The sequence below is a fragment of the Mobula hypostoma genome, chromosome 20 (genome assembly GCF_963921235.1).
Source record: "Mobula hypostoma chromosome 20, sMobHyp1.1, whole genome shotgun sequence".
NCBI classification, from domain to species: domain Eukaryota; kingdom Metazoa; phylum Chordata; class Chondrichthyes; order Myliobatiformes; family Myliobatidae; genus Mobula; species Mobula hypostoma.
This window is the reverse complement of record NC_086116.1, coordinates 14850444-14877958: the sequence shown is the minus strand read 5'-3', so window position 1 is coordinate 14877958 and position 27515 is coordinate 14850444. Positions and strand designations below refer to the sequence as shown.

Here is a 27515-nt window from a genome sequence, read left to right as displayed (position 1 = left end):
TGTGGGTATCACATTGTTTGAATATGGGCTGCCTGATCTTTATTAACTCTTATTTACAAATTTGGAGAGTATTTTATTGCTGTAAACAAATTGGGATAGGAAGGCTAACCCACGTGGCGTCAGTCTGTTCTCTTTCCCACCTTTGCCTTCTGGCGCTACTAGACTCTGCTTTCACTACTTTCCTTCCCCAATCCCCTTGTTCTCTTACCACTTAATAAGTAATGGTAAGCAACAAGTTTTATGCCTGATTTTTGATCTTTTACTTGGTTACCAGTCTGAAAATCCTAAGGCTCTTAAAGGAAATAGGAAAGCATCTCTTCTGGTCATCTGGAAAAAAGCTTGGTTAACACCAGATTTTTTTTTAAATACGGGCTTATGAACCATTTTGTTGTTGAGGTGGGGATGTACTGTGCTTCCAAGAATTTGCCATTTGAGATTTTATTGGTTCTCAATAATATCTCCAGGCATTCTGCAATTTTAGATGATTTTCATCCAAAGGTCAAGGTAATGTATTTGCTACTGAGCACAACTGTTGCTCTCCAGCCAATGGATCAATGTATATTTGCATCTTTTGAAGCATATTAGCTCTGTAAGACAACCTCTCAAGCTATTAAAGTATCCAATCCAGCAGAAAGCAAGACCTTAAAGGAATTTTGCAATTTATACAATATTTACGATGCAGTAAAGAATAATGCAGATACTTGACTGGAGGTTAAGTAAACAAGAATGATGATGTATGGAAGAAAATTTGCCCTAACTTTGTTCATAATTTCCAGGGTTTATCTGAGATGATAGAAGCTGTGAAGGAGAAGGTGGTGCTTGAGATTAATGAGGACAATATCACTGACTTGATTGGATTTTATGCTGAAGACTAGAGCATTGAAGTCCTTATGGAATTGGAATAAAAGCTATTAGATGAGAAAAAGGAATGAGAAGTTGAGACCCTAGAATATTCGCTACAAAAGGATTGGCAGCAACTTTGAAGAAATCTGAAGGTGGTTTTGGCACTATTAGAAGAGTGAGATCTTAACTGGGCAAGATATTCATGGCTTGTAGGGGTATTCAATGCTACAAAGACATTTTAGAAGAAAAAAAAAGCAGCTATTCATTTTTTTCAATATGGTTTTTTAAAGTTTGAAAGGATATCGGAACCAGTCACCTCCATCTCATCAGCATTTCTAAATTCAGTTGCATCTCGCTCAGTACTGTGGAGATATGATTATCATATCAAATGATTTTGCAACTGTATAGATATACTATGAACAATATCTATTGACATCTGTAAAACTGGAATCTTATTCATAAGCCAGGGATAGGTTTGAAATTTAATAAAATACAGGTGACCAGGATTGCTGTGCAAAATATTACCTGCATATCAGTCATTGAGCTTTGTTGATTAGAATCTACCTTGTGTTTTTTGCAACATCCTTCACATGAATATTTCTTTTTGTATCTTCCAGATGCATGAGGTACATGTTCTATGCTTTATGGAGTTTGGAAAGAATATCTGAAGTGTGGTTACAAAAAAATCTGGAGTTGTCAAAAAAATATGAGACATAGAAACATTAATCTCTCTGATCTGTGAAAAGGATAAAACTCAAAATCACAAGCAAATGTCATGAAATTTGTTGTTTTATGGCAGCACTACATAATAATAAAAACTATAAATTACAAAAAGAAGTGTATATAAAAAAATTAAATACATAGTGCAAATAGAGAGGTAAAAAATACTGAGGTAGTATTTGTGGGTTCATTGGTAATTCAGAAATCTGATGGCAAAAGGGAAATCTGTTCCTGAAACATTAGGTGTTTCTCTTTAGGCTCCTGTATCTCCTCAATAGGAGCAATGAGAAACTACCCAGCACATGGAATGAGGGTGAAAATACCAACGTCCGATTAGACTTTTCTTTGCTGGCATTATTTGTACTTGAAAGGCTAATGAGGAGGGAGGAGAAGATGGCGGCACGAGCAGCGCGGGCGGCTGTTCCAAATTGATATCGTATCTGTGAAGTAGGATGCCGTGCACAATCCTGATTTGATAGAGACAGATGTGAAGAAGCATGGAGGAACATCTGGAGAAACTTCTGAAATGCCCGCTTCGCTGCCGCTGCTACTGTGCGATCGAGAATCTCCGGAGGGGAAGGCCCAAAATCCTCAGCCTTACGTATTGCCTGTTGCCGGGGCTGGGGTCAAAGCGCTCGGCGGAGGTGGTGCTCGGTGCATCGGTGTTGGGGAGCTGGTTGGAGGCTCACACCTGACACCTCCTCTGCACCTACTTCCAGTTTTACTGCCCTTGTGTTAGCCATTTCAGCCCTGGGAAAAAGCCTCTGACTATCCACATGGTCAATACCTCTCATCATCTTACACACCTCTATCAGGTCACCTCTCATCCTCCGACGTTCCAAAGAGAAAAGGCCGAGTTCACTCAACCTATTCTCATAAGGCATGCTCCCCTATCCAGGCAACATCCTTGTAAATCTCCTCTGCACCCTTTCTATAGTTTCCACATCCTTCCTGTAGTAAGGTGACCAGAACTGAGCACAGTACTCTAGGTGGGGTCTGACCAGGGTCCTGTATAGCTGTAGCATTACCTCTTGGCTCTTAAACTCAATCCCACAGCTGATGAAGGCCAATGCACCGTATGCCTTCTTAACCACACAGTCAACCTGCGCAGCAGCTTTGAGTGTCCCCAAGATCTTTCTGATCCTCCACACTGTTAAGAGCCTTACCATTAATACTATATTCTGCCATATTTGACCTTCCGAAATGAACCACCTCACACTTATCGGAGTTGAACTCCATCTGCCAATTCTCAGCCCAGTTTTGCATCCTATCAATGTCCTGCTGTAACCTCTGACAGCCCTCCAGACTATCCAGAACACCTCCAACCTTTGTGTCATCAGCAAATCTACTAACCCATCCCTCAACTTCCTCATTCAGGTCATTTATAAAAATCACAAAGAGAAAGGGGCCCAGAACGGATCCCTGAGGCACACCACTGGTCACCGACTTCCACGCAGAATATGACCCGTTTACAACCACTGAGTGGCAGTTCTGAGGGTGAAAACACCTTGTTGATAAGAGAAGTCAGAGGAGAATGGCCAGACTGGTTCAAGCTGACAGGAAGGTGACAGTTAATCAAATTACAACAGTGGTGTGCAGAAGAACATCTCTGAATGCACAAAACGTTGAATCTTGAAATGGATGGACTACACCAGCAGAAGATCAGAGCATACACTCAATGGTCACTTTATTAGATACAGGAGATACCTAATAAAGTGGCCACTGAGTTTACTTGCTGTGGGATAGCTAAGAAAATAACTACACCAAGGAAACATCAAGTCATAACCTATGAATAAAAGCTTATAAATATCTATTTCAGCTTCCTCAAGACTTTTACTTCAACAAATTGTGACTCTACAACAGCAAAATGATTCTATCCTCAAGAACCGATTAGCATTTGAAGCTCTTCAACTCTACCGTGTTGCTGCATTTCACAGCTCATAGTTACCGGTCAAAGTATCCATTCACAAATACAACCAATATCTCACTTAGAATCGTAACTTACTAACAGGCATAAAAGGCAAATACAATGTTGGCATTCATTTCACCAGCAGATTCAGATTCAGCTTTATTTATCACGTACATCAAAACATCTGCTGAAATGCGTTGTTTAACAACCAACACACGCAAGGGTGTGCTGGCTGCAGCTCGCAAGTCTGTATAAAGCACTAAAATGTAAAGGAAGGGTGTAATGCTGAGGCTCTCTAAGGCATTGGTCAGACTGTAATTGGAATACTGCAAGCAATTTTGGGCCCTGTATCTTAGGAAGGATGTGCTGGCCCTGGAAAGGATCTACAGGAGCATAAAAAAAATCCCAGGAACAAGAGGCTTAACATATAAGAACATTTGATATCTCTGGGTCTATACCAGAAGGAGTTCAAAAGGATGAGAGGAGCTCTCATTGAAACCTAACAGGTACTCAAAGGCTTGGTGAGAGTAGATATGGAGAGGATTTTTACGTTAGTAAGAGAGTCTACGATCCAAGGGAACTGCTTCAGACTAGAATCAGAAGCAGAATCAGGTTTATTATCACTGGCATGCGTTGTGAAATTTGTTAACTTAGCAGCAGCAGTTCAATGCAATACATAATATAGAAGAGATTAAAAATAATAATAAGCAAATAAATTACAGTATATGTATATTGAATAGATTAAAAATCATGCAAAAACAGAAATAATTTATATTTAAAAAGTGAGGTAGTGTCCAAGGGTTCAATGTCCATTTAGGAATTGGATGGCAGAGGGGAAGAATCTGTTCCTGAATCGCTGAGTGTGTGCCTTCAGGCTTCTGTATCTCCTACCTGATGGTAACAGTGAGAAAAGGGCATGCCCTCAGTGCTGGGGGTCCTTAATAATGGATGCTGCCTTTCTGAGTCACCACTCCTTGAAGACGTCCTGGGTACTTTGTAGGCTAGTACCCAAGATGGAGCCGACAAAATTTACGCCCCTCCACAGCTTCTTTCGGTCCTGTGCATTGGCCACCAACCTCCATACCAGACAGTGATGCAACCTGTCAGAATGCTCTCCATGGTACATCTATAGAAGTTTTTGCGTGTTTTTGTTGACATACCAAATCTCTTCAAACTTCTAATGAAGTATAGTCATTGTCTTGCCTTCTTTAAAGCTGCATCGATATGTTGGGACCAGGTTTGGACCTCAGTGATCTTGAAACCCAGGAACTTGAAACTGCTCACTCTCTCCACTTCTGATCCCTCTATGAGGAATGGTTTGTGTGCCTTCGTCTTACCCTTCCTGAAGTTCACAATCAGCTCTTTCATCTTATTGCTGTTGTGTGCAAGGTTGTTGCTGCGACACCACCCCACTAGTTGGTATATCTCGCTCCTGTGCGCCCTCTTGTCACCATCTGAGATTCTGCCAACAAAGGTTGTATCATTAGCAAATTTATAGATGGTATTTGAGCTATGCCTAGCCACGTGGGTATAGAGAGATTAGAGCAGTGGGCTAAGCACACACCCCTGAGGTGCACCAGTATTGATCATCAGCTAGAAGGAGATGTTATCACCAATCCACACAGATTGTGGTCTTCCAGTTAGGAAGTCGAGGATCCAATTGCAGAGGGAGGTACAGAGGCCCAGGGTCAGAATAAAGGCTTTTTTTCCTCAAAGGGGAAATTCCTTCAGCCAGATGTGAAATTCATTGCCAGAGAGCTGTGGAGGCCAAGTTAAAGGCAGATATTGATAAGTCTTGAGTGGTAAAGGGTAAAATAGATAGGAGAAGGCAAAAGAATGGAGTTAAAATAAAATTAACCAGGATTGAATGGCAGAGCAGAAGATGGGCTGAATGGCCTAATTCTGTTCTCATATATCTTTAGCCTTATAAAGGTATAATACATCTTTTGCATTCACAGTTTTCCATTTAGTTCCAGTCATGGCATAAGAACAAGAAATAATAACAAAATGATAATAATAATAATAACTGCTATCATCCTAAAGTCACAACACAACAGCATTAAACAATTATGCCTACACGGGAATATTGATGTAGATCTCCAAAAAAACCACAAAACTAAACACCACTAGAATTGTCTGAAAGTAAGCAGAAAGAATTGAGAAAGTAAGCAGCAATTGATGTCTGGGATGTCAACAAGCAAGGTCATAGTGCGATAAAGGGAAAACCTGGTAAAATTTACTTCAAGGCTTATGAAAATCAGACAAACTGAGCTCAATAGTAAAAATACAACAAAGGTAATAAGCACTTTCGCTACCCATATTAACATATCCTTTTGGTGTAATACCTTGGTCTGAAACCAATCTGGAAAATTCATGAATGAAAATAAGAAGTGTAATGACAAATTTTAGAAAACACTATGTACCCTCGAACACACTTAGTTTAACACTATTGAGGACGGAGGGAGAAAAAGGAATAACAGACATAAAAAAATTTACACAATAGATAAAATTTCTGAGGATATATTTTCATCAACAAAAACAGGATTCAGCACTCCACGTGAGCATATGTAATTCTGATAAGAAATGCACAACACTAAACTTAAATGAAAGCACAGACTGGAAAAATGAAGACATTATCACTATTGAAGAAGAAGTCAACCAATGGACCCTCCTTGGAAGACATCCCCACGATTTGAGTCGACAAGGAAGCATCAAAGGCCTGGCTCAGAGTTGGAGACCTCTTCCCAGAAACTGATAATCCTTGTGGGGTAATACAGGACCAGGCCGTTAACACAAAAAGTTATCAAAAATACACAATAAAAGACCAATAAGTTCAAGACAATAAATGTGGAAAATAATCCAACACATTACAGGATCCTGCAGCACTTTAACTCAATCTGATTACTTACACAGGCACAATCAAGTGGCAAACATCTTCTACCAAACTCATGCTTTAAAATACATACTCATAAAAGACATCATACCTTACTTTAAATACAAGATTGATCCAGTTTTAGAGTCAGAGTCTACAAATTGTATTACAACTGATCCTTTATTACAGATAGGGCAATCCATAACAACTGTCCGGATATAATATTTCAGGATAAACACGCAAGAACAACTTACTAAATAGATATAGCCATTCCAAACACACACAGAACATACAGAAATCAACAAATGGAAAAGAGCAGAAATATGCTAAATTAAAAGAGGAAATTGAAAGACTATGGAACATGAATAGGGTATACATTGTCAGGTATACAGGGTGGCACCACTCACTTTGAACTTGTTCTCGAAGTTCAGAGTAAATTTATTATCAAAGTACATATAAGTCACAATTTATTAACCCTGAGATTCATTTTCTTAATAAATCCAAAATAGAATAACCATAGTAGAATCAATGAAAAACCACACCAACTAGGCGTTCAACCAGTGTGCAAAAGACAACAAACATTGCAAGTACAAAAAAAAAAATAATAATAAATAAACAATAAATATCGCGAACATGAGATGAAGAGTCTTTGAAAGCAAGTGCATAGGTTTTGGGAACATTTCAATGATGGAGCAAATGAAGCTGAGTGAAGTTATCCCATTTTGTTCAAGAGCCTAATGGTTGAGGGGTAATAACTGTTCCTGAACCTGATGGTGAGAGTCCTGAAACTCCTATACCTTCTTCCTTATGGCAGCCAGAAGAAGAGAGCATGACCCAGTTCACAAAACCATCTCCACAGGATAGAAGATGGAGGAACTTTCCAGAACACTGTCGTAGAATTTCAGGGACTTTTCATGCTCTATTAGTTTATCGACAAGACTTCCTTTAACACACCAGTCCTCTTCTTGGTGAAGGTCTCTGTACCTGCGCAATATGGCAAAGATATTATACAAATGCAACAAAATAAAATGGACCAACAGTCTTTTCCCAGCACAAATACCTGTGTGAGATTCGCCAAAAGCCGAGAAGGTTTAGAAGCATGAATGCAGCTACAGTGAAAAAGTATTTGTCCAAATTCCCAGCGCTCAGATCATTTGGGAACCAAATGCCTAAAGAGAAAGCACAACCAGTGTATAAATAAAACCAGCACAATAGGAATCAATCCCTTAGACACATCCCATCATCATTAACACTATGCTCAATATAACCTGCCTGATTTTCCTTATGCTTCTGCAAGATTTTGATTCACAAGACAAGACCAGCCAACACTTGGAACAATTAAAGATGAAGAAAATGTATGATTTAGTGGAAACCTTTTAATAATGAAAGCACTTTGGGTAAAACATTCTCTTTAACCAGTCATTCATATTAAGCAAATGCAGTGAAGATTGTGGAGAATGAATTAAGGCCTGAATAAATGTTCTCTCTAAATGAATGTTACCATTAACAAGATGCTTATTAACTCAATGCATGGTACTTAAACAGACACTTCATCTGAAAAATGAAAAGGCCATTTAAAAATTAGATTCTTCAAAAATGTATAATTTTGTTTTAAAATATCTGCATATTCATCTCACAGTATTTCTGATTTTTTTTAACGTAGGGCTTCTTTGATAAAACTGATGCATTAATAATCAGCTATCTTCCAGATATGCTTTAAATTCAGTGTGCAGCTATTGACGTGAATGACGATTATATAAATGGGATAACAATCTACTCAATACAGGGTTGTGATCAATATTCTGGTTCTAATTGGATAATTTTGACCAATTAATTCTTCAGGGATTATTCCCGAGGCCTCTAAAACTCACACAATATTTATAAATGATCCTAAGTATAGAAATAAGAATAAAAGAGCTAAAAATGCAGATTATGCAAATTTGTGTGGAAAAGATCTAAGAGAAGGAATGAAGAAATTCACTAATGGCAAATCCCATCAGAAAAGGGATTTCAAACTGAATAAAATATCATAATTTCTACTAAATGATTACAGAAGGGAGTTAATTAAATAAAGTAATGCCCTATGTGATCTCAACATCAATAAATATCATGACCTAAATGTAATGTTTGACTAAGCTGCAAAATTATTCTCACTGTGCATAGCAGCAGTTTCAAAGGTTGAAACAATGTCAGAGGATTGAAGTAGGCATCAAGAATATTAATCCAAAAAATAGTATGTTGACACTTCATATCAGTCATTAGTGAGACCACCTAGAGAATATTGCTGCTGCTTTGAAAAGATCTTGAAGCACTCGAAAGAAAGATAACAGATCTCATCCCAGCTTGTCGATCTACAGTATCTGTTACGAAACGGGGCCATACTCCCTAAGTATATGACTCAAAGGTATTATTGACTGTTTTTTAAATAAGAAAAAATAGAGTGTTATGTGAGGTGATGTTTGTCTGAATATATTTTCTAAACAGATAGAGTCATTGAGAGAGACGTCACAGAAACAGGCCCTTCAGTTCACCTGAGTCTGCACCAACCACCAGCCACCCATTTCAACGTTAATCCCAACTCTTATTCCACCCACATTCTCATCAGCTGCTCCCAAAAGCCCACCACTTGCCTACACAGCCAGGGACAATTAATCTGCCAACCTGCTCACCTTTGGGAGGTGGGAGGTAACTGGGGTGCCAGGAGGAGACCGATGCTCTGACAGGGAGAACGTGCAAACACCACCCAGGCAGCACTGGAGATCAGGACTGATCCCCGGTCACTGGCGCCCTGATGTAGTCCAGCAACTACACGGCTGTGCCATTGTACTAGAGGTGATGATTATTATTATTATTATTGTTCCTCCCCACGCCTTGTGGCATGTCGGGCAGCAACCCAGCCATTTCTTTACCATTTGTCTGTTTTTTTTTTACGAGGTTGAGTTGCTCGCTCGACGCTCAACCCAGATGGAAAGCGGGCAAGGAGCCAGCTGGATTCGGATGCAGGACCATTCGCCTCGAAGTCAGGTGCAAATGCCACTACATCACCGGCCAAGTTCACTAACAATAGTTTTCACCTTCATCACCATGTGTTTAAGTTGAACCAGAAGACCAGGTCATATGACTAAGGCAGTTTTGTCAGACTTCTCCCTGCTGTACAAGACGAATAGTGAATCCTCCTAATCCCTTCAACAAAATCCAGGAACAGGAGCCATCAACAATAACACCACTTCCTCTATCAAAATATCCTGATGATGTAAAAGAGGCTTCAGTTCTGTGTCGTTAATAACTTGGTGCATCTAAAAATTCGTGGTTCTTGCCTATTAGTTTTGGAACTTGAAATAATAAACAATAAAACACAGTGGTATTGAACAAAAAAGTGACATGGACTCCTACCGAGGTTGCTTGATCTCCTGACAGAACCTGGAACTAATGGCTGGAAAGTTCATTTAACACAGAAGTATAGCACACCATTTCATTAATAGGGGTTGCTCAAATATATACCTGTGGGGCATCTGGTTGGTGATGCAATGCCTGGCAAGCAAGAATTGATATCAAAAATGTACTTGATTGTATGTGGTGTTGGCATTTACAGGCCGTTATCATCTGATGCAGAGCGAGGGTGTGTGACCCTGGTATCTCGTCAGGCCCAGTAAGTTCCCCACTTTGGATGACAATGGGGAGGGAAGGTTGTTGAAGTGGGAAGAAATTTGTTGAGCTAAAATTACCCAAAATCTTCTGGGTGCCACAACAATTCAGCAGTTTTGCACTCAAACCCAGTGATTGCTCTGACATTTCATCAGACTGTGATGTTCCTTTATTCCTTTACAGCAGGGGTTCCCAAACTTTTTTTATATGCCACGGACCAATACCATAAATCAAGGTGTCTGGCAATCTCAGGCTGGGAACCCCTGCCTTACAGTCTTGAGCAAGGTAAACCCGCTAACAGTTTCCAGTCTTAAAAAAGACTCAATAATTTTTGAGGTACTAATGAGAAAGGACAAACAACAAAATCCTGAACCTCATCAATGTCAACTATATACCTCAGCCCTGCTAGTTCAATGGATCAATGTAAGACAGACTCTCCCGCTTCTGTTTAAGGTCAGGTATGATTTTATCAGAGGATTATATCTTGTGCTAAGTTACGCTTTTCACCAGCATTCAGAATGAAATCATGGATTTTAAAGTGCGTCCTGTAAACAAATTGCTCTTACCGCCAGATATTTGGTAGATGCCTTGAATTATAATTGCTCCGACAAAGCAGCCCATACAATTGAAGAGAGTCATGAAATGTATTGCAATTCCCTGAATGCTCCTTGGGGAGTGTCTAAATGTAATCAGTGTATCTATAAACAAACACAAGCATAACATTCAACAATTTAACCAATAAATTAACTTCCAGAGTGTCTAACGTTACAATGCAAATGGAAGGTTGAATATCATCTTTCTACTGAAACAGTCTACTGAGATTAAAATCTGTGATTTAATTTAATTAATTGAATCAGATTAGAATAGGCCAACATTTTATAATAAAAATGTTAAATCACTGTGAATGGAAGTTGCCATATTAAATATTTATTGAGGAAAGAACAACACTCAGTGGCCACTTTATTAGGTTCCACTTGTATGTAATAAAGTGGCCACTAAGTATATGTTCATGGTCTTCTGCTGCTGTAGCCCATCCACTTCAAGGTTCAAAGTGTTGTGCATTAGGTGATGCTTTTCTACACACTAATGTTGTAACGTGTGCTTATTTGAGTTACTGTTACCTTCCTGTCAGCTTGAACTTGTCTGTCTATACTCCCCTGACCTCTCTCATGAACGAGGTGCTTTTGCCCAGTAAACACTGGACACTTTCTGCTTCTCGCACCATTCTCTGTAAACTCTAGAGACAGCTGTGCCTGAAAAACCCAGGAGATCAGCAGGTTTCTGAGATACTCAAACCACCCTGTCTGGCACCAACATTCATTCCACAAAGTCACTTAGAACACATTTCTTCCCCATTCTGATATTTAGTCTGAACAACAAGTGAACCTCTCAACCATATCTGCATACTTTTATACAATGATTGGCTGACTAGATATTTGCATTAATGAGCGGGTGTACAGGTGTACCTAATGAAATGGTCTCTGAGTGTATTTGTATGACGACGGTGTAGTATGAGTAACAGCCAGGATATTGGGCCAAACGATACAATGCATGGAGTGTCCTGCCATGGGTGGTGGGAGAGGCATATACATTAAGAAACTCGTAGATAGGCACATGGATAATAGAAAAAGGGAGGGTTATGTAGGAAGGGAGGCTTATGTAGGAAGGAAGGGTTAGATTGACCTTATTATAGGGTGGATTAAAAGGTAGGCACAACATTATGGGCTGAAGGGCCTGTACTGGGTTGTACTGTTCTATGTTCCAAGGACCAACAATGAATATCTTAGCCAGGTCTTGGAGGTGGTGGTCCTCCCATGTTGTTCTCGTCCGATTCAGTGTCAGTGATAGCAAGTTTCTGGTGGTTGAGGGAGCTATTCTCAAAGTGTTTGTTAAATTCTCCAACAAGAGAACTGCTGCAGTGCTCCACTGGACTGAGCATCCCTGTCCTCCATCTGAAACATTGCCACTTCAGGAAGATTGTTACCGGCAAAAGCTTTACAATTGCTCTTTGATTTCAGTGCAACCTCTATCTACAGAGTAAAATTTAATGATTTCTGTGTTTTGTTTGTCAAACCATAGAAGTTCAAGTGTGACTTAAAATATTTGATAAATATTGAGATACAAAAAACAAATACATTTACAATAGTAACATTTTTGGAGATAATTTCATAGAAACATTGAAAAATTTCGAGTCTGCCACACCATTCAGCATGATAATGGCTGATCGTCCACATTCAGAGCTCTGTTCCAGCTTTCTCCCCATATCCCCTAATCTAACCATGAAACTACAGTTAGCTACTGCTTATCTTGTTTATATAAAACGGTTTGACCTCAATTGCCTTCTAAGTTCGAGAATTCCACAAGACATTGGGGAAAGAAATTTCTCTTTATTTCCATCCTAACTGGCTTACCCCATATCCCTGAATTGGCATTCTGGACTTCTGCACCATTGGAAATAACTTCCCTACAGGTGAGATGATTGGTTTAAATTGTAGGTAGCGTAACAGATAAGGCGGACAAACTGAGGGTGTGGATTGTCTCTAGGGGGTGAGATGGAAGTGGCAGGCAGGTTTAAAGAAATCCCAAGAGATTCTTCCATTATTTTAACAGCAAAAATGCGACTAAACAGAAACCAGATCCTATTAAAGACCATTGGGGCTGTCTGTGTACAGAGCTGCAGGAGATGGCCAAGAATTTTAAGGTTTATTTCTCTTCAGTTTTACTAAGGAGAATATCATTGATGTGAAAGAAGTGAAGGTAGTAAGAGGCAACAAAGAACAAGAAACAGTACAGCACAAGAACAGGCCCTTCAGCCCACAATGATATGCTGAACCAAATAACCAATTAAATTAATCCCCTCTGCCCACACAATGTCCATATCCTTCCATTTTCCTCACATTCATGTACCTATCTAAAAATCTCTTCAAAGTCTCTAATGCATGTGCCTCTATCATCCACCACCCCCCCACCCCCCCCCCCCGCCCAGGCAGTACATTCCAGGCACCCACCACTCTCTGTGTAAAAAAAAAACTTGCCCCTCACATCTCCTTCGAAATTACCCCCTCTCACATTGAATTATGCCCTCTGGTATTAGACATTCCAAACTTGGGAAGATGATACTCAATATTCAATAGGTTTAATAGAATAAATAGGGAAATAGATAGTCTACTCTATCTATGCCTCTCATAATCTTATAAACCTTTCTCTCAGATCTCTCCTCAGTCTCTGCCGCTCCAGAGAAACCAACCCAAGTTTGTCCAACCTTTCACTTTAGCACATGCCCCCTTAATCCAGGTAGCATCCTGGTAAACCTCTTCTGCACCCTCTCCAAAGTCTTGGCATCTTCCTATAATGGGGCAACCAGAACTCTAGGTGCACCCTAACTACAGCTTTATAAAGCTGCAACATAACTTACTGACTTTTGAACTCAGTGCTTCAACTAATAAAGGCAAACATGCCATATACTTTCTTAACCACTATATCAACCAGTACAGCCACTTTCAGGGGGCTATGAACTTGGACTCCAAGATTGCTATACCTTATCAATGCTCTTAAAGATCTGTCCCTTAACAGTGTACTTTATTTTTACTTTCGACCTGCAAGGTGCAACACTTCACAGCTGGCCGGGTTAAATTCTATCTGGCATTTCTCTGCCATATCTGCAACTGATCTATATCCTGCTGTATTCTTTGCCAGTCTTCTACACTATCCACAACACCACCAACCTTCAAGTCAAGTCAAGTCAAGTTTATTGTTATTTCGACCATAAGCTGCTGGTACAGTACACAGTAAAAATGAAACAGTGTTTCATTTTCAGGACCCTGGTGCTACATGAAACAACACAAAACTACACTAGACTACGTGAGACAGCACAAGGTTACACTAGACTACGTAAAAACAACATAAAAACTTTGTATCATCTACAAACTTACTAATCCACCCATCCACATTTTCATCCATATCATTTATGCACACCATAAACAGCAGATCTCCCAGTACAGATCCCTGTAGAACACCATTAAACACAGACCTCCAGCTAGAATAAGTCCATTTGACCACTTTGCTCCGTTTTCTATGGACAAGCCAATTCTGAATCCAATGTTCCAATTTACCATGGATCCCAACCCTCTTAATTTTCTGGATGAGCCTCCCATGAGGGACCTTGTCAAACACCTTACTAAAATCTATGTAAACAAAATCCACAACTTTACCTTCATCAGTTACCCTCGCACCTCATCAAAAAACTTAATCAAGTTAGTAAGACACGACTTGCCTCGTACAAAGTCATTCTAATTAGGCTATGGTTTTCCAAATGCTCATAACCCCTATCACTAAGAATTCTCTCCAGTAATTTCCCTACCATTGATGTGAGACTCACCAGACTGTAGTTTCCAGGATTATTCCTAGTTCCCTTCTTGAATAATGGAACAACATTAACTACTCACCAGTCCTCTATGTCTGTGGCTAGAGAGAGCATGAAGATATTGGTCAAGGCCCCAAGAATCTCTTCTCTTGCCTCTCTCAATAATCTGGAGTACATCTCATCAGGTATTCTGGAGTTACGTGAATATAGCTGATATTAATTCAAACAAGAACCAGTCTTCAGTTTTTTTTTGTAAATTGCGAGAAACAAATTGAAGTTAAACTGGCCCACAGACTAAAGAGATATGATTTACAAAATGGTGACCATGAGACATTAGCATACGCATCAGCCAAACGTTAAAGCAATGGGGCTTTTTAATTGTCCTGCAGCAATCCAGGTAACTATGAGTTTAAGTGATTTGCACCATTGTAAATAAATCCAAGGAAGCTTGCAATTAACAAAGGTGTTTGAAACTTTAGAGGTGTCTTATCAATTACATTATGCTCTCACTGTAAATATGTACCTCAAAGGAACTACTTGTCAACCCAAAGTATTGAAGTAAACAATGTCATTGTAACTACTGAAATTGTAATGAATCACCTGCTGTCACCTTTAAGCTTAAGGGTATAAGAATGTGATGTACCAGGGGTGATTGATAAGTTCGTGGCCTAAGGTAGAAGGAGTCAATTTTAGAAAACCTAGCACATTTATTTTTCCTACATTTACACACTTGGTCCAGCAGTTGTGGAGCATACGGATCCCTTCTTTGTAGAAGTCGGCGTCTTGGACCTCCAGAAGTGGTCCACAGCAGGGGTGATTGAGAAGTTTGTGGCCTAAGATAGATGGCGATGAGTTATTAACTTCAAACTTTCTGCATTTTCACTCCGAGTTGAACTGTACGTGCATGTAACAAGAGCTGTATAACTCATCTCCTTCTACCGTAGGCCACGAACTTATTGATCACCCCTGCTGTGGACCACTTCTACAAAGAAGGGATCCGTATGCTCCACGACTACTGGACTGTGTGTACATGTAGGAGGGAACTATGTTGAATAATAAATGTGCTAGGTTTTCTAAAATTGACTCCTTCTACCTTAGGCCACGAACTGATCAATCACCCCTCGTACTTTTGGGTTTGTGAGCCTCTACCAAGAGTGTCTCCGTGACAATGCCTGTTTGACATAATGAATAAAGACTTTCATACTCATAACCCAGTGCCTCTCCAGTGACTTCAAACATGGTCATACAAAGCCTTGTGGACTTACCCACCTTAATGTTCTTTAAAAGACCAAATAATACCTCCTCTTTTACTTCAAAATGCCCTAACATATCAATATGCTGATCTCTATCCTCGACGTCATTCTCCTTGGTAAATACTGATGTTAAAGTACTCATTAAGGACCTCACTCTCATCATTCACATCCAAGCAAATGCTCGTTCCTTTATCCTGGAGTGGACCTTCTCTAGTTAGCCTCTTGCTCTTGCGATACAGTATGTATAGAACGCCTTGGGATTCTCTTTAATCTTACTTGCCAAGGACTTTTCATGGCCCCTTGCGGCTTTCCTAATTCCCTTCTTGAGTTCTTTTCTGGCTTCTTTATTCTCAAGGGCTGTTTGATTCTACCTTCCTAAGCTTGATGTACTTCTCCTTTTCCTTCTCGACTAACTTCATCATCTCTCTCAACATGCAAGGTTCTCTTACCTTGCCATCCTTCTGACTGGAGCACAGCAGTCCTGTACTCTCTGCAGATGGTCTTTAAACATCCTCCACATGCTGGATGTAGATTTGCCCAAAAACAGCTGTTTCCAATGAACTTTCCCTAGTTCCTGCCTAATGCTCTTGTAATTTACTCTGCTCCAATTTAATATCCTCACACAACGTTCACACTTAGCCTTATCTATAGCTGTCTTAAAACTTAAGGAGTTGTGGTCACTGTTCCCTAAATGCGCACCCACTGAAATATCAGTCAGCTGACCAGGCTGATTACCCAACACCAGGTCCAGTACAGCCTCTGCACTTGTTGGGCTATGTACAAAGATATTGATTTAAGAACCCCTCCTGGATGCACCTAACAAATTCTGCCCCATATAAACCACTAGCACTAAGAATTCCCCAGTTTATATTTGGGGAGTTGAAGTCCCCATGACAACAACATTATTGTTGTCACAACTTTCCTTAATATGTCTGCTTCTCTTTTCCTCAGTGCCCCGGTGGTTATTAGAGATTCTGTAGTACAATCCCATCAGAGTGATTGCACCCTTTCAATTTTTGAGTTCTACGCACATAGACCCCATGGATGAGCTCTCCATTATGTCTCCTCTGAGTGCAACTGTGATATTGTTCCTGATTAGTGGTGCAACTCCCCCCCCACCCCCAGCCCTTTTACCTCCCTATCTTTTCTAAAACATTAAAACCCTTGAACATTAAGCACCAATACTCTTCCTCTTTCTCTGTAATGGCCACAACATCATAGTTCCATCTACTGACCCATGCTCTAAGTTCATCACCTTTATCCATAACACTCCTGGCAATAAAATACACACACTTCTAACTATCCATCCCATTGTATTTTATTTTGCTCCTGCTTGTTGTTACTGGCCCTGAGATGTGCCTTCCTCTCCACCCCTCCACCTTCTGACCTGGTGCGCTGGTTCCCATCCCCCTGCCAAACTAGTTTTAACCCTCCTGAGAAGCACTAGTGCAGCGGTCCCCAACCACCGGGCCGCAGAGCATGTGCTACCAGGCCGCGAGAAAACGATATGAGTCAGCTGCACCTTTCCTCATTCGCTGTCACGTACTGTTAAACTTGAACATAGGGTTGCCAACTGTCCTGTATTAGCCAGGACATCCCGTATATTGGGCTAAATTGGCTTGTCCCATACGGGACCGCCCTTGTCCCATATTTTCCCTGCTAAGGTAGAGCGTTCCTATGACACCTTTCGTGCCGAAATGGCGTGAAGCGAAGAAGCAATTACCATTAATTTATATGGGAAAAATTTTTGAGCGTTCCCAGACCCAAAAAATAAACTACCAAATCATACCAAATAACACATAAAACCAAAAATAACACTAACATATAGTAAAAGCAGGAATGATATGATAAATACACAAGCTATATAAAGGATAGCCGGGAAGATGAAGGCAAAACCGATTTGTGGGGGGAAAAGAAATCGGCAGGTAGGCACATGCGCACGTCACGCATGCGCACACAGCTTCCCGCGCAAGGCTTCATGGTCATGGTAGTCTTTTTGGGGTAAAGTGTCCCGGGATTTGACTGCTACTTTTGTCCCTTATTTTGGAGTGAGAAAGTTGGCAACCCTAACTGTAAAAGACATGTTGAGGTGAGTTTATCCCTACTTGAACACCCCCCCCCCCCAGTCCGCAAGAATATTGCCAATATTAAACCGGTCCGCGGTGCAAAAAAGGTTGGGAGCCCCTGCACTGGTGAACCTCCTGGCCAGGATATTGGTTCCCCTCCAGTTCAGATGAAACCCGTCCTTCTTATACAAGTTACCACTGCCCCAGAAGAGGTTCCAATGATCCAAGAACCTGAAACCCAGCCCCCTGCACCAGTTCCTCAGCCACTCATTCATCTATGTTATTATCCTATTCCTGCCCTGGCTAACACGTGGCACCGGGAATAATCCAGAGATACTACCTTGGAGATCCTGCTCTTCTGCCTCTTTCCTAACCCTCCATACTCTCTGCACAGGAACTCTTCCCCTTTTCTACCTATGCCCTTGGTGCTAATGTGCACCACGACCTCAGGCTGCTCACCCATCCCCCTGACAGTATTCTTCAGCTGCTCTGAGACAACCTAGACCCTAGCACCTGCAAGACAAACACATTATCCTGGTGTCTTTTTTGTGGTCACAAAATCTCCTGTCTGTCCCCCTAACTACCAAGTCTCCTATCTCTATCACTCTGCCTGTCTTTACCCTTCCCTGCTGAGCCTCAGAGCTGGCCCCAGTGCCACTGGCCCGGCTGCTGCTGCTGTGCCCTGATAATTCATCCCCTCTAGCAGTATCCAGTGGGGTATACTTTGGCCACAGGAGAACCCTGCACTGACTGCTTACTCCCCTTACTTCTCCCAGTGGTCACCCATCTACTGTCTGAAGCCTGTACTCTGGGTGTGATCCCCTCGGTAAAAGTTTCACCTATAAGGCTTTCAGCCTTCCGGGTGACCCTGAGCACGTCCAGCCCCAGCTAGAGTTCTTTGAGCTTGTCAGAAAGAAGGTGAAGTCAGGTGCACTTTCCACAGAAGCAGTCATCAGGACAACCCACGTCTTACAGGAGAAGCATTCCACCACTCTAACTACCATCCTATCATTACTGAATTAAGGACGAAGGATTAACAGACAAAAAAAAAGCTAACCTACACTCATCTCGGTCACTTACTCTGCCTATTCTTGCCGAGTTTGTTATACCTTTAGCTCTAACTTCTCAAGCCTAAGTTGTTAAATCAAAATAAATTACAAACAAATTAAATTACTCACCCTTAGCCTCACACTGTTCTCACTGAAGCCTGTTGAGCCAATGCCGCCCTCTTCAACCATGGCCGCTCTGCTTACAACTCACTTCTTTTTGTTGACTCAAATAAAGCTCACTCCCAACAAGACTTGTTTCAAACTGGCTCCCGCTCTGCTCAGATCCTTCACTCTCATTCATTGCTTCAAAGTACGACAACTTTCTCCCAATGGGACTTACTGTTTTTAAATAGTAAGGCCTTGGATTGTATGCTTATTAAAAGGAGGGCAAATCCCGAGGACCTGACCAACTTCACCTCTGGATCTCATGAGAAGAAATCGTTGAGTTCCATGTAAAGATATTTGCTTTCCTATTAGCCACAGGTGAAGTACCAGAAGACTGGAGAGTGGCTAATACATTCCATTGTTCAAGAAGGTTAGCAAGGAGAGGCAAGAGAGCCTGACTTTAGTTGTAGGAAAGTTACTGGAGGGAATTCAGAGAGACAAGATCTAATATCACTTAAGATAGTCAAGAGCTGATTAGGAATAATCAGCATGGTCTTGTGCATGGGTGTTCAGGTCAGACAGAACTTTTGGAGCTTTTTTGAAGAGGTAACCAAAGGGATAGGTGACGATAGGGCAGTGGATGTTGTCTACATGGACTTTCGTAAGACCTATGACAAGGTAGTGCATGGCAGGGTGATTTGGATGGGTGGATTGCATGGGATTCAAGGGGAGCTAGCTAGGTGGATTCAGAATTGGCTTAATGGCATTAAACAGAGGGTGATGGCTGAAGGTTAATTCTCTGACTGGAGGCTTGTGACCAGTGGGGTGCCCCAGGGGTCAGTGTTGGGAACTGTCATGCATTATCTACAGTATGTAAATAATTTGGATATGAATGTGCATGGTATGATTAGCAAATTTGCTGATGATATTAAATTAGGGGCTCTTGTTGATAGCGAGGCAGTTACGATAAATGGCAAGGAGACCTTAATCAGTTAGGCAGATGGGCTGATGGATGTCAAATAACTTACAACTTAGATGATTGTGATGGATTTTGGATATTCAAATCAGGGCAGGTCCTACACGGTGAATGGCAGAGCACTGATGATTGTTGATGAACAAAGGGACCTGGGAGTACAAACGCACAGTTCAGTGAAGGCGGCCGCTCAGATAGACAAGGTATTGTAGAAGGCATCTGGCATGCTGCCTTCATCAATCGTGTTTAGGAGTAGGGACATTACATTGCACTTACACAAGTTGCTGGTGAGACAGTACGAGACATATAGTGTACGCTTTTGGTCACCCTGTTTGAGAAAGACATTTTCAACCTAGAGAGGGTACAGAAGAGATTATTGAGGATGCTGCCTGGATTAGAGGGCCTTTACTATGGGAGAGTTTGGCCATGCTGGATCTTTACGCCTTGGAGTGCAGGAGAATGAGGGGATGACCACAGAGAGGTTTAATAAATTGTGAGGGGTTTGGATAAGGTCACAGACTTTTCCCTTGGGGAGTCCTGAATTAGAGGACACAGATACATTAGGGGAGTGACTTAACAGAGACGTGGAAGGTAAATTCTTTACACAGAAGGTAGTGAATAGCTGAAATGAGCTGCCAGAGGAAGTAGCTGAGGCAGGTACAACTGCATCATTTAAGAAGCATTTGGTTAAGTACATAGAGTGAAAGGGATTGGAGAATCATGTACACTCATGGGCAATGGAGGATGCTGGGCTCGGCATGGACCAGTTGGGTTGTCTCTATCCTGTATTACTCTTTAATTCTATGAGAGTAGTCTGTCCAGTCCTGTCAACAATTTATCATTTATGAGGTTCCCTCATTCGTCTCACCCCCGGTGAGTATAACTCGATCGTTTTCCACTTAGTTCAAAGATGAGCTAATTATATAAGTGATGGGTACTCACAGGCAGGCATGACCAGTGCCTCAGCAACTCCCAGCAAAAGGTACTGAGGGGTGAGCTGAAGACAAGGCATCGAAGATACAAGCAGCACCTTTCCAGACAACACTTGTTCCATTAGGAGAAAGTTCTTCCTGCGCAGCTCAGATATCCCTGCTACCACCATGGACAAAGTTGCACACAGGTGACCAATAACTGAAATAAATGAGAAGCAATGAATAAAGGACAAAATCTTCCTCAGCTTTAGGCTTGGTGTAAGCATTAGACTCAGAGGTCACTTTACTAGGTACACCTGTACACCTGCTCATTAATGCAAATATCTGATCACCCAATCGTGTGGCAGCATCTCAATGCATAAAAACACGCAGAAATGGTCAAGAGGTTCAGTTGTTCAGATCTAAAATCAGAATAGGAAAGAAAGATGATCTAAGTGACTTTGTCCATGAAATGACTGCTGGTGCCAGATGGGGTGGTTTGAGTATCTGAGAAACTGTTGATCTCCTGGGATTTGCATGCACAACAGTCTCTCGAGTTTAGACTGCAATCATACACTCAGTGGCCACTTTATTAGGTACAGGAGATAGCTAATAAACTGGCCACTGAGTGTATGTTCAGGCTTGCCTTCACTGTTCTGTTAGAAACATAGAAAACCTACAGCACAATACAGGCCCTTCTGCCCACAAAGCTGTGCCGAACATGTTCCTACCTTAGAAATTACCATAGCCCTCCATTTTTCTAAGCTCCATGTACCTGTCCAGGAGTCTCTTAAAAGACCTTATTGTATCCGCCTCCACCATTGTCGCCGGCGGCCCATTCCACACACTCACCACTCTCTGCGTAAAAAACTTACCTCTGACATCTCCTCTGTATCGGCTTCCAAGCACCTTAAAACTGTGCCCTCTCATGCTAGCCATTTCATCCCTGGGAAAAAGGCTCTGACTATCCACATGATCAATGCCTCTCATCATCTTATACACCTTTATCAGGTCACCTCTCAACCTCCGTCGCTCCAAGGAGAAAAGGCCGAGTTCACTCAACCTATTCTCATGAGGCATGCTCCCCAATCCAGGCAACATCCTTGTAAACCTCCTCTGCACCTTTTCTATGGTTTCCACATCCTTCCTGTAGTGAGGCGACCAGAACTGAGCACAGTACTCCAAGTGGGGTCTGACCAGGGTCCTATATAGCTGCAACATTACCTCTTGGCTCCTAAACTCAATCCCACGATTGATGAAGGCCAATGCACCGTATGCCTTCTTAACCACAGAGTCGACCTGCGCAGCAGCTTTGTGCTATGGACTCACACCCCAAGATCCCTCTGATCCTCCACACTGCTAAGAGTCTTTGTGGTCCATGCAGAATATGACCCGTCTACAAACACTCCTTGCCTTCTGTGGGCAAGTCAGTTCTGGATCCACAAAGCAATGTCCCCTTGGATCCCATGCCTCCTTACTTTCTCAGTAAGCCTTGCATGGGGTACCTCGTCAAATGCCTTGCTGAAATCCATATACACTACATCTATTGCTCTACCTTCATCATATGATTAATCACATCCTCAAAAAATTCAATCAGGCTCTTGTGGCATGACCTGCCTTTGAAAAAGCCATGCAGACTATTCTTAATCATATTATTCCTCTCCAAATGTTCATAAATCCTGCCTGTCAGGATCTTCTCTATCAACTTACCAACCACCGAAGTAAGACTCACTGGTCTATAATTTCCCCGGCTACCTCTACTCCCTTTCTTATAATCTTCTAGATCTCTATTATTACCTGGTTTTTTGAACCTTTCATAAGATCTTCTTTTCTTCTTGACTAGATTTACAACAGCCTTTGTACACTACGGTTGCTTTCTCTGAGTGAACATCCCAGCAATAGGTAATGTTAACTGTATTTTTAACTGTCTGTTAATTTGCCTTTATATTGTCCAATACTGGCTCTCACGGAAAGCACAGTAGCGTAGTGTTTAGTGTAATGCTTTACGGCACCAGCAATTGGAATACTGTCTGTCAGGAGTTTGTACGTTCTCCCCATGACAGCATGGGTTTCCTCTGGGTTCTCCAGATTCCTTTTACATTCCAAAAAGATGCGGGGGTTCAGGTTAGTAAATTGTGGGCATACTATGTTGGAGCCGGAAGCATGGAAACACTTGTGGGCTGCCCTCAGCACATCCTTGCATTGTGTTGGTCACAGATGAAAGCAACACATTTCACCGTACGTTCTGATGTTTTGATGCACATGTGACAAATAAAGCTAACCTTTAACCTTCTTTATCTTTCATTCGGGCACCACTTCCTGTTTGCTAATCCAGTGACTGAATCCAGCGCCTGAGTTCCTGTCGGGCCTGGTGATCTTTTGAAAATAATTTATTGCCAGTCTTCTGGGAGAACTATGGAGAACTTTCATGTTTCTCACATGGTACTCTCTTCCTCAAACAATCCCTCAAAAATGGATGAGCTACTTCTCTTGTTTGATTGTTATTCTAGTCATCGTTTTGAAATACATCTCCGAGGGATAATGTTGCTGGCAGGGGGGACTGTTAGAACATACAAGATGAATAAATCAATCCTATAGTCAGTCTTTTGAATAAATAAGTTATATGAGGGCAGATATGGCAACTTAATATTGGCAAACATCACCCAAGAGATGTACAGAAATTAATCTACATAGTTCAAAATGATGAGTGCACCATCTGTTGAATAACTATTACTTTCAATAAAACAGCACTAATCAGAAAGAAATGCAAGAGATTTGCAAAATGTATCAGAGAGGAAAAATAATTGATGTTTGTACAATGTAATATGGAGGAAAGGTTATCTACCTGAAATTTTAACTCTGACTCTCCCTCCACGGATGCTGCCAGACCTGCAGGATATTTCCATCATTTTCTACTTTAGTTCAGTTGTCTAGTACCTGTGTATTCTTTGCTATTCGGTCAAGCTAAATGCTTTATAAATGTAATCAGTTAGAGAAACCTCAGCTCATGCTGGTCTGAAATGAATAATATCAGCAACACTCAATGGAACTGAATAGAAACCAAATGGAAACCAAAAATGGCTATTTAATGATAATGCTGACAACATAACACCCACCGATCTGTGACAATGGTGACATTGGGTCTCTATGAACAGACACCAGGCAAGACACAATGTATTCCAGGAGGGGTGCAAGCACCAGTACAGGAGTGAGACCCACGATGTTCAAAGCTGCTACTGGAAGAAGAAATCCTCTCTGGTTTAGGTTGGAATGCATTGTCTGTATGAAGTAGGCCGATGGAATCTGCATTTATAAGGTATAACATTGGCAGTGATTTTTATGTTTGCAAGCATTTCATCTCGAAATATATAACCAGCATGGGCAAAGGACATTACAGTATATTCATATGGTTCACCTGAATTGTTTGCTCCATCAAAGTACTTTTGGAAATATCAAATTTGCAGATGTATTAGATTTAAGTACATCCATTATGGATATTTACAGTAAGAACCATGGAATCATGCCACACGGAAAAAGGGCCTTTCATAAGCACAAGAAATTCTGCAGATGCTGGAAATCCAAAGCAACACACTCAAAATATAACATGAATAAAGTCACCATTTTGACTGTTTATTCATTTCCATAGATGCTAACTCTGCTGAGTTTCTCCAGCATTTTGTGTGTGTGACCAGGCCATTTCAGCCTACCTCAACCATGCCCACTGTGATGCCCACCTACACTAACTCCACTTGCCCACATTAAGCCCATATCCATCTATACTTTTCTCATCCAAGTATCTGTCCCAATGCCTATACTTTATACTTTATTGTCACCAAACAATTGGTACTAGAGTGTACAATCATCACAGTGATATTTGATTCTGCACTTCCCACTCCCTGGATTACAAATATTAAATATTAAAAATAGTTAAGATTAGTAAATACTAAAAATTTAAATTATAAATCATAAATAGAAAATAGAAAAATGGGAAGTAAGGTAGTGCAAAAAAACCAAGAGGCAGGTCCGGATATTTGGAGGGTACGGCCCAGATCCGGGTCAGGAGTCTTATCACAGTTGGAAAGAAGCTGTTCCTAAATCTGGCTGTACGAGTCTTCAATGCCTTTGAAATGTTGTACTTTTATTTGCCTCTACCACCACCTCTGGCAGCTTATTCTAGATATTCATCACTCTTTGTGTAAAGAACCTGTACATTTCTCCCCTTTCACCTTAAACCTGTGTCCTTTCATTGTAGACCCAACTGCCCTGGGAAAATTATTCTATCCACCCTATCTGTGCCCCTCATAGTTGTACAAGCCTGTAAAAGATCACCAATCAGCTAGTGTTCTAGTGAGTATAAACCTAGCCTATCCAGTCTCTCATCACCATAGCTGATTGTCCAATGCCAATTCACTGAAGTAGTTATCCATTTAGTATCATTGCTTTGACATTTCCTAAGCCCTTTCAGATAAATATCTGCTTTTCTGAATTACACAATCCTCTGAGTAAATAGTTTCCTAATTCCTTTTTCTCCCTTTTTGATGATGATCCTCTATTTACAGATTCACTGAAGAGTAGAAATAATTTTTCTCTATTTATTGAAACATCACTTAATTATGAAAGCTTTTAATCTAATTAACTTTCCCTCCTCTGTAAATTGTAATCCTCTGTATAATTCAATTCAGACTCTTTTTCACTGATTCTGACATCTCTGCTTAAGTGTGAGACCCAGGACTGGAAAACATATTCTAGTATGACCTCAGGAACAATTTGTACAGAGCTAGCACCAGTCCAGCACTTCGAAAACTATTTATAATATTTAGGTTTCCATTGGCTATATTTTATAAGCCTTGCCAACTTGTCCTTCAATTTTAAATGATTGGTGTCTCTGAATACATAAATCTCTCTGCTCATCTACTTTTAACGTTTCATAATTTAGTGCCTATTTTCATTTCTCATTCTTCCTTCTAAATGCAACATATATCTCCCAATTTGAAGCCAAGTCATTGGATATATTTAAGACAGAGATTGATAGACTCTTGATTAGTCTGGGCATGAAGGGATATGGGAGAAGGCAGGAGACTGGGGATGAGAGGGGAAAATGGATCAGCCATGATGAAATGGTGGAGCAGACTCGATGGGCCAAATGGCCTAATTCTGCTCCTATATTTTATGGCCTTACCTAATTACCCTGCATACAAATCCTAATTCTTTACACTGGCTATTTATGTTCCCCAGCTCTCTATTCTCTTTCCTTCAAATCTCTTTCAATCTTCTAATATGTCTCCTTTCCCACTGTATTTCTGTACTTTCTATAAACTGCTGAAATGTAGTTGATGCTTTTAGCTGTGGTTTAGTCATGTGCCTTGTTGTTCATTCATTTTGTATTGATTTTATCTAGATAAGAGAGAAGAATATAGGTTCACCAAAGACAAGATGACAAAAGCAGATAACAGAAAATAAAATGGTTAATGTGGTGAGGATTTCATAGCCATTTGCAAGGAGGACAATGAAGCAGTGGTAGCTCACTATCTCGTCATATAATCCTCCAGTAAAGAATTTGTTCCGTTTTTTTTGGATGCTTCAACTCTTACGGTCTGCTTTAAGAAGATTACCTGTAGTATGCAGAATCTATACAGGATCTGAAAGGCAAAGAGTGGGATTAATCTGATGAGGCATTTGACGTTGTTCACATGAGCCTCACTGTACCAGCCACCATAATTTTCCTTGGCTCTGTCCAGCCAGCTGTTCACATCTCCACTGATGTGACGGTACTTCATACAGCACATCTTCAGGGCATTCACTAAAACACCAACAGTTGCCATCAGGGAGCCACCTGCAAATAGAAACCTTACAGTAAAGATATGTCAGGCATACCCATGATGTACGAGGGTGATTTGGCATTTAATATAGTCTTTGAGTGACAAAAGATTCACTCAAAAGCCCATATAACCATATAACAATTACAGCACAGAAACAGGCCATCTCGTCCCTTCTAGTCCATGCCAAACTCTTACTCTCACCTGGTCCCACCGACTTGCACTCAGCCCATAACTCTCCATTCCTTTCCTGTCCATATAGCTGTCCAATTTAACTTTAAATGACAACATAGAACCTGCCTCAACCACTTCTGCTGGAAGCTCGTTCCACACAGCTACCACTCTCTGTGTAAAGAAGTTCCCCCTCATGTTACCCCTAAACTTTTGCCCTTTAACTCTCAACTCATGTCCTCTTGTTTGAATTTCCCCCACCCTCAATGGAAACAGCCTATCCACGTCAAAAACCTTCTGTCACACAAAGACTGTATTAAATGCCAAATCACAAGGCTCTGTACTGATACATAGGTGTTTTTTTTAAGGTATTTCACAACTTTGGAGAATCCAGTGTCACCACATTCTAAAATTAATGGACCTTGCATAAAGACCTGCAAAACAGCAGCCTTGTGCTGCGGGTAGTATATCGCAATTTAAATTTGAACACCTTCAGAGGTTACACGTTACATACACACACATGCGCGGGATCTTCGTTATTCCTGGATGGGATGGATAATTCCACAGCAGCCAGGTCGATGTCAAGTAACCCATCAGGCTCTGGGAGAACACTCGGAGGAGTAGGAAACGAGGGAGGGTCACTGCGGACCACAGAATGCAGCAAAGGAAGATCACATACTCAACCCATAGTCAGTTTTAGTCAAAGTTAATGCCGAGTTTATTGTCAAATGCACGTGTACATGTATGCACAGATGCAATCAGCACTACAAGCACATAGCATCACAAAAAACACACATTTTACACAATTTTTGCAAGTAA

General features: G+C 41.0%; 1 protein-coding gene across 1 annotated transcript in view; it reads right to left on the bottom strand.

Annotated features, from left to right (window-relative positions):
- Nucleotides 1-7183: 7183 nt before the first annotated feature.
- slc15a5 (solute carrier family 15 member 5) overlaps nt 7184-27515 on the bottom strand; it is a 41437-nt gene continuing 21105 nt past the window's right edge. Inside the window, exons 4-9 of the mRNA XM_063073088.1 lie at nt 26322-26542; nt 23826-24012; nt 20741-20929; nt 10556-10687; nt 7405-7513; nt 7184-7328 (exon numbers count right to left, since the gene is read on the bottom strand). Coding sequence (XP_062929158.1) covers nt 7184-7328; nt 7405-7513; nt 10556-10687; nt 20741-20929; nt 23826-24012; nt 26322-26542 — 983 coding nt within the window. The remainder of the gene's footprint in view (nt 7329-7404; nt 7514-10555; nt 10688-20740; nt 20930-23825; nt 24013-26321; nt 26543-27515) is intronic.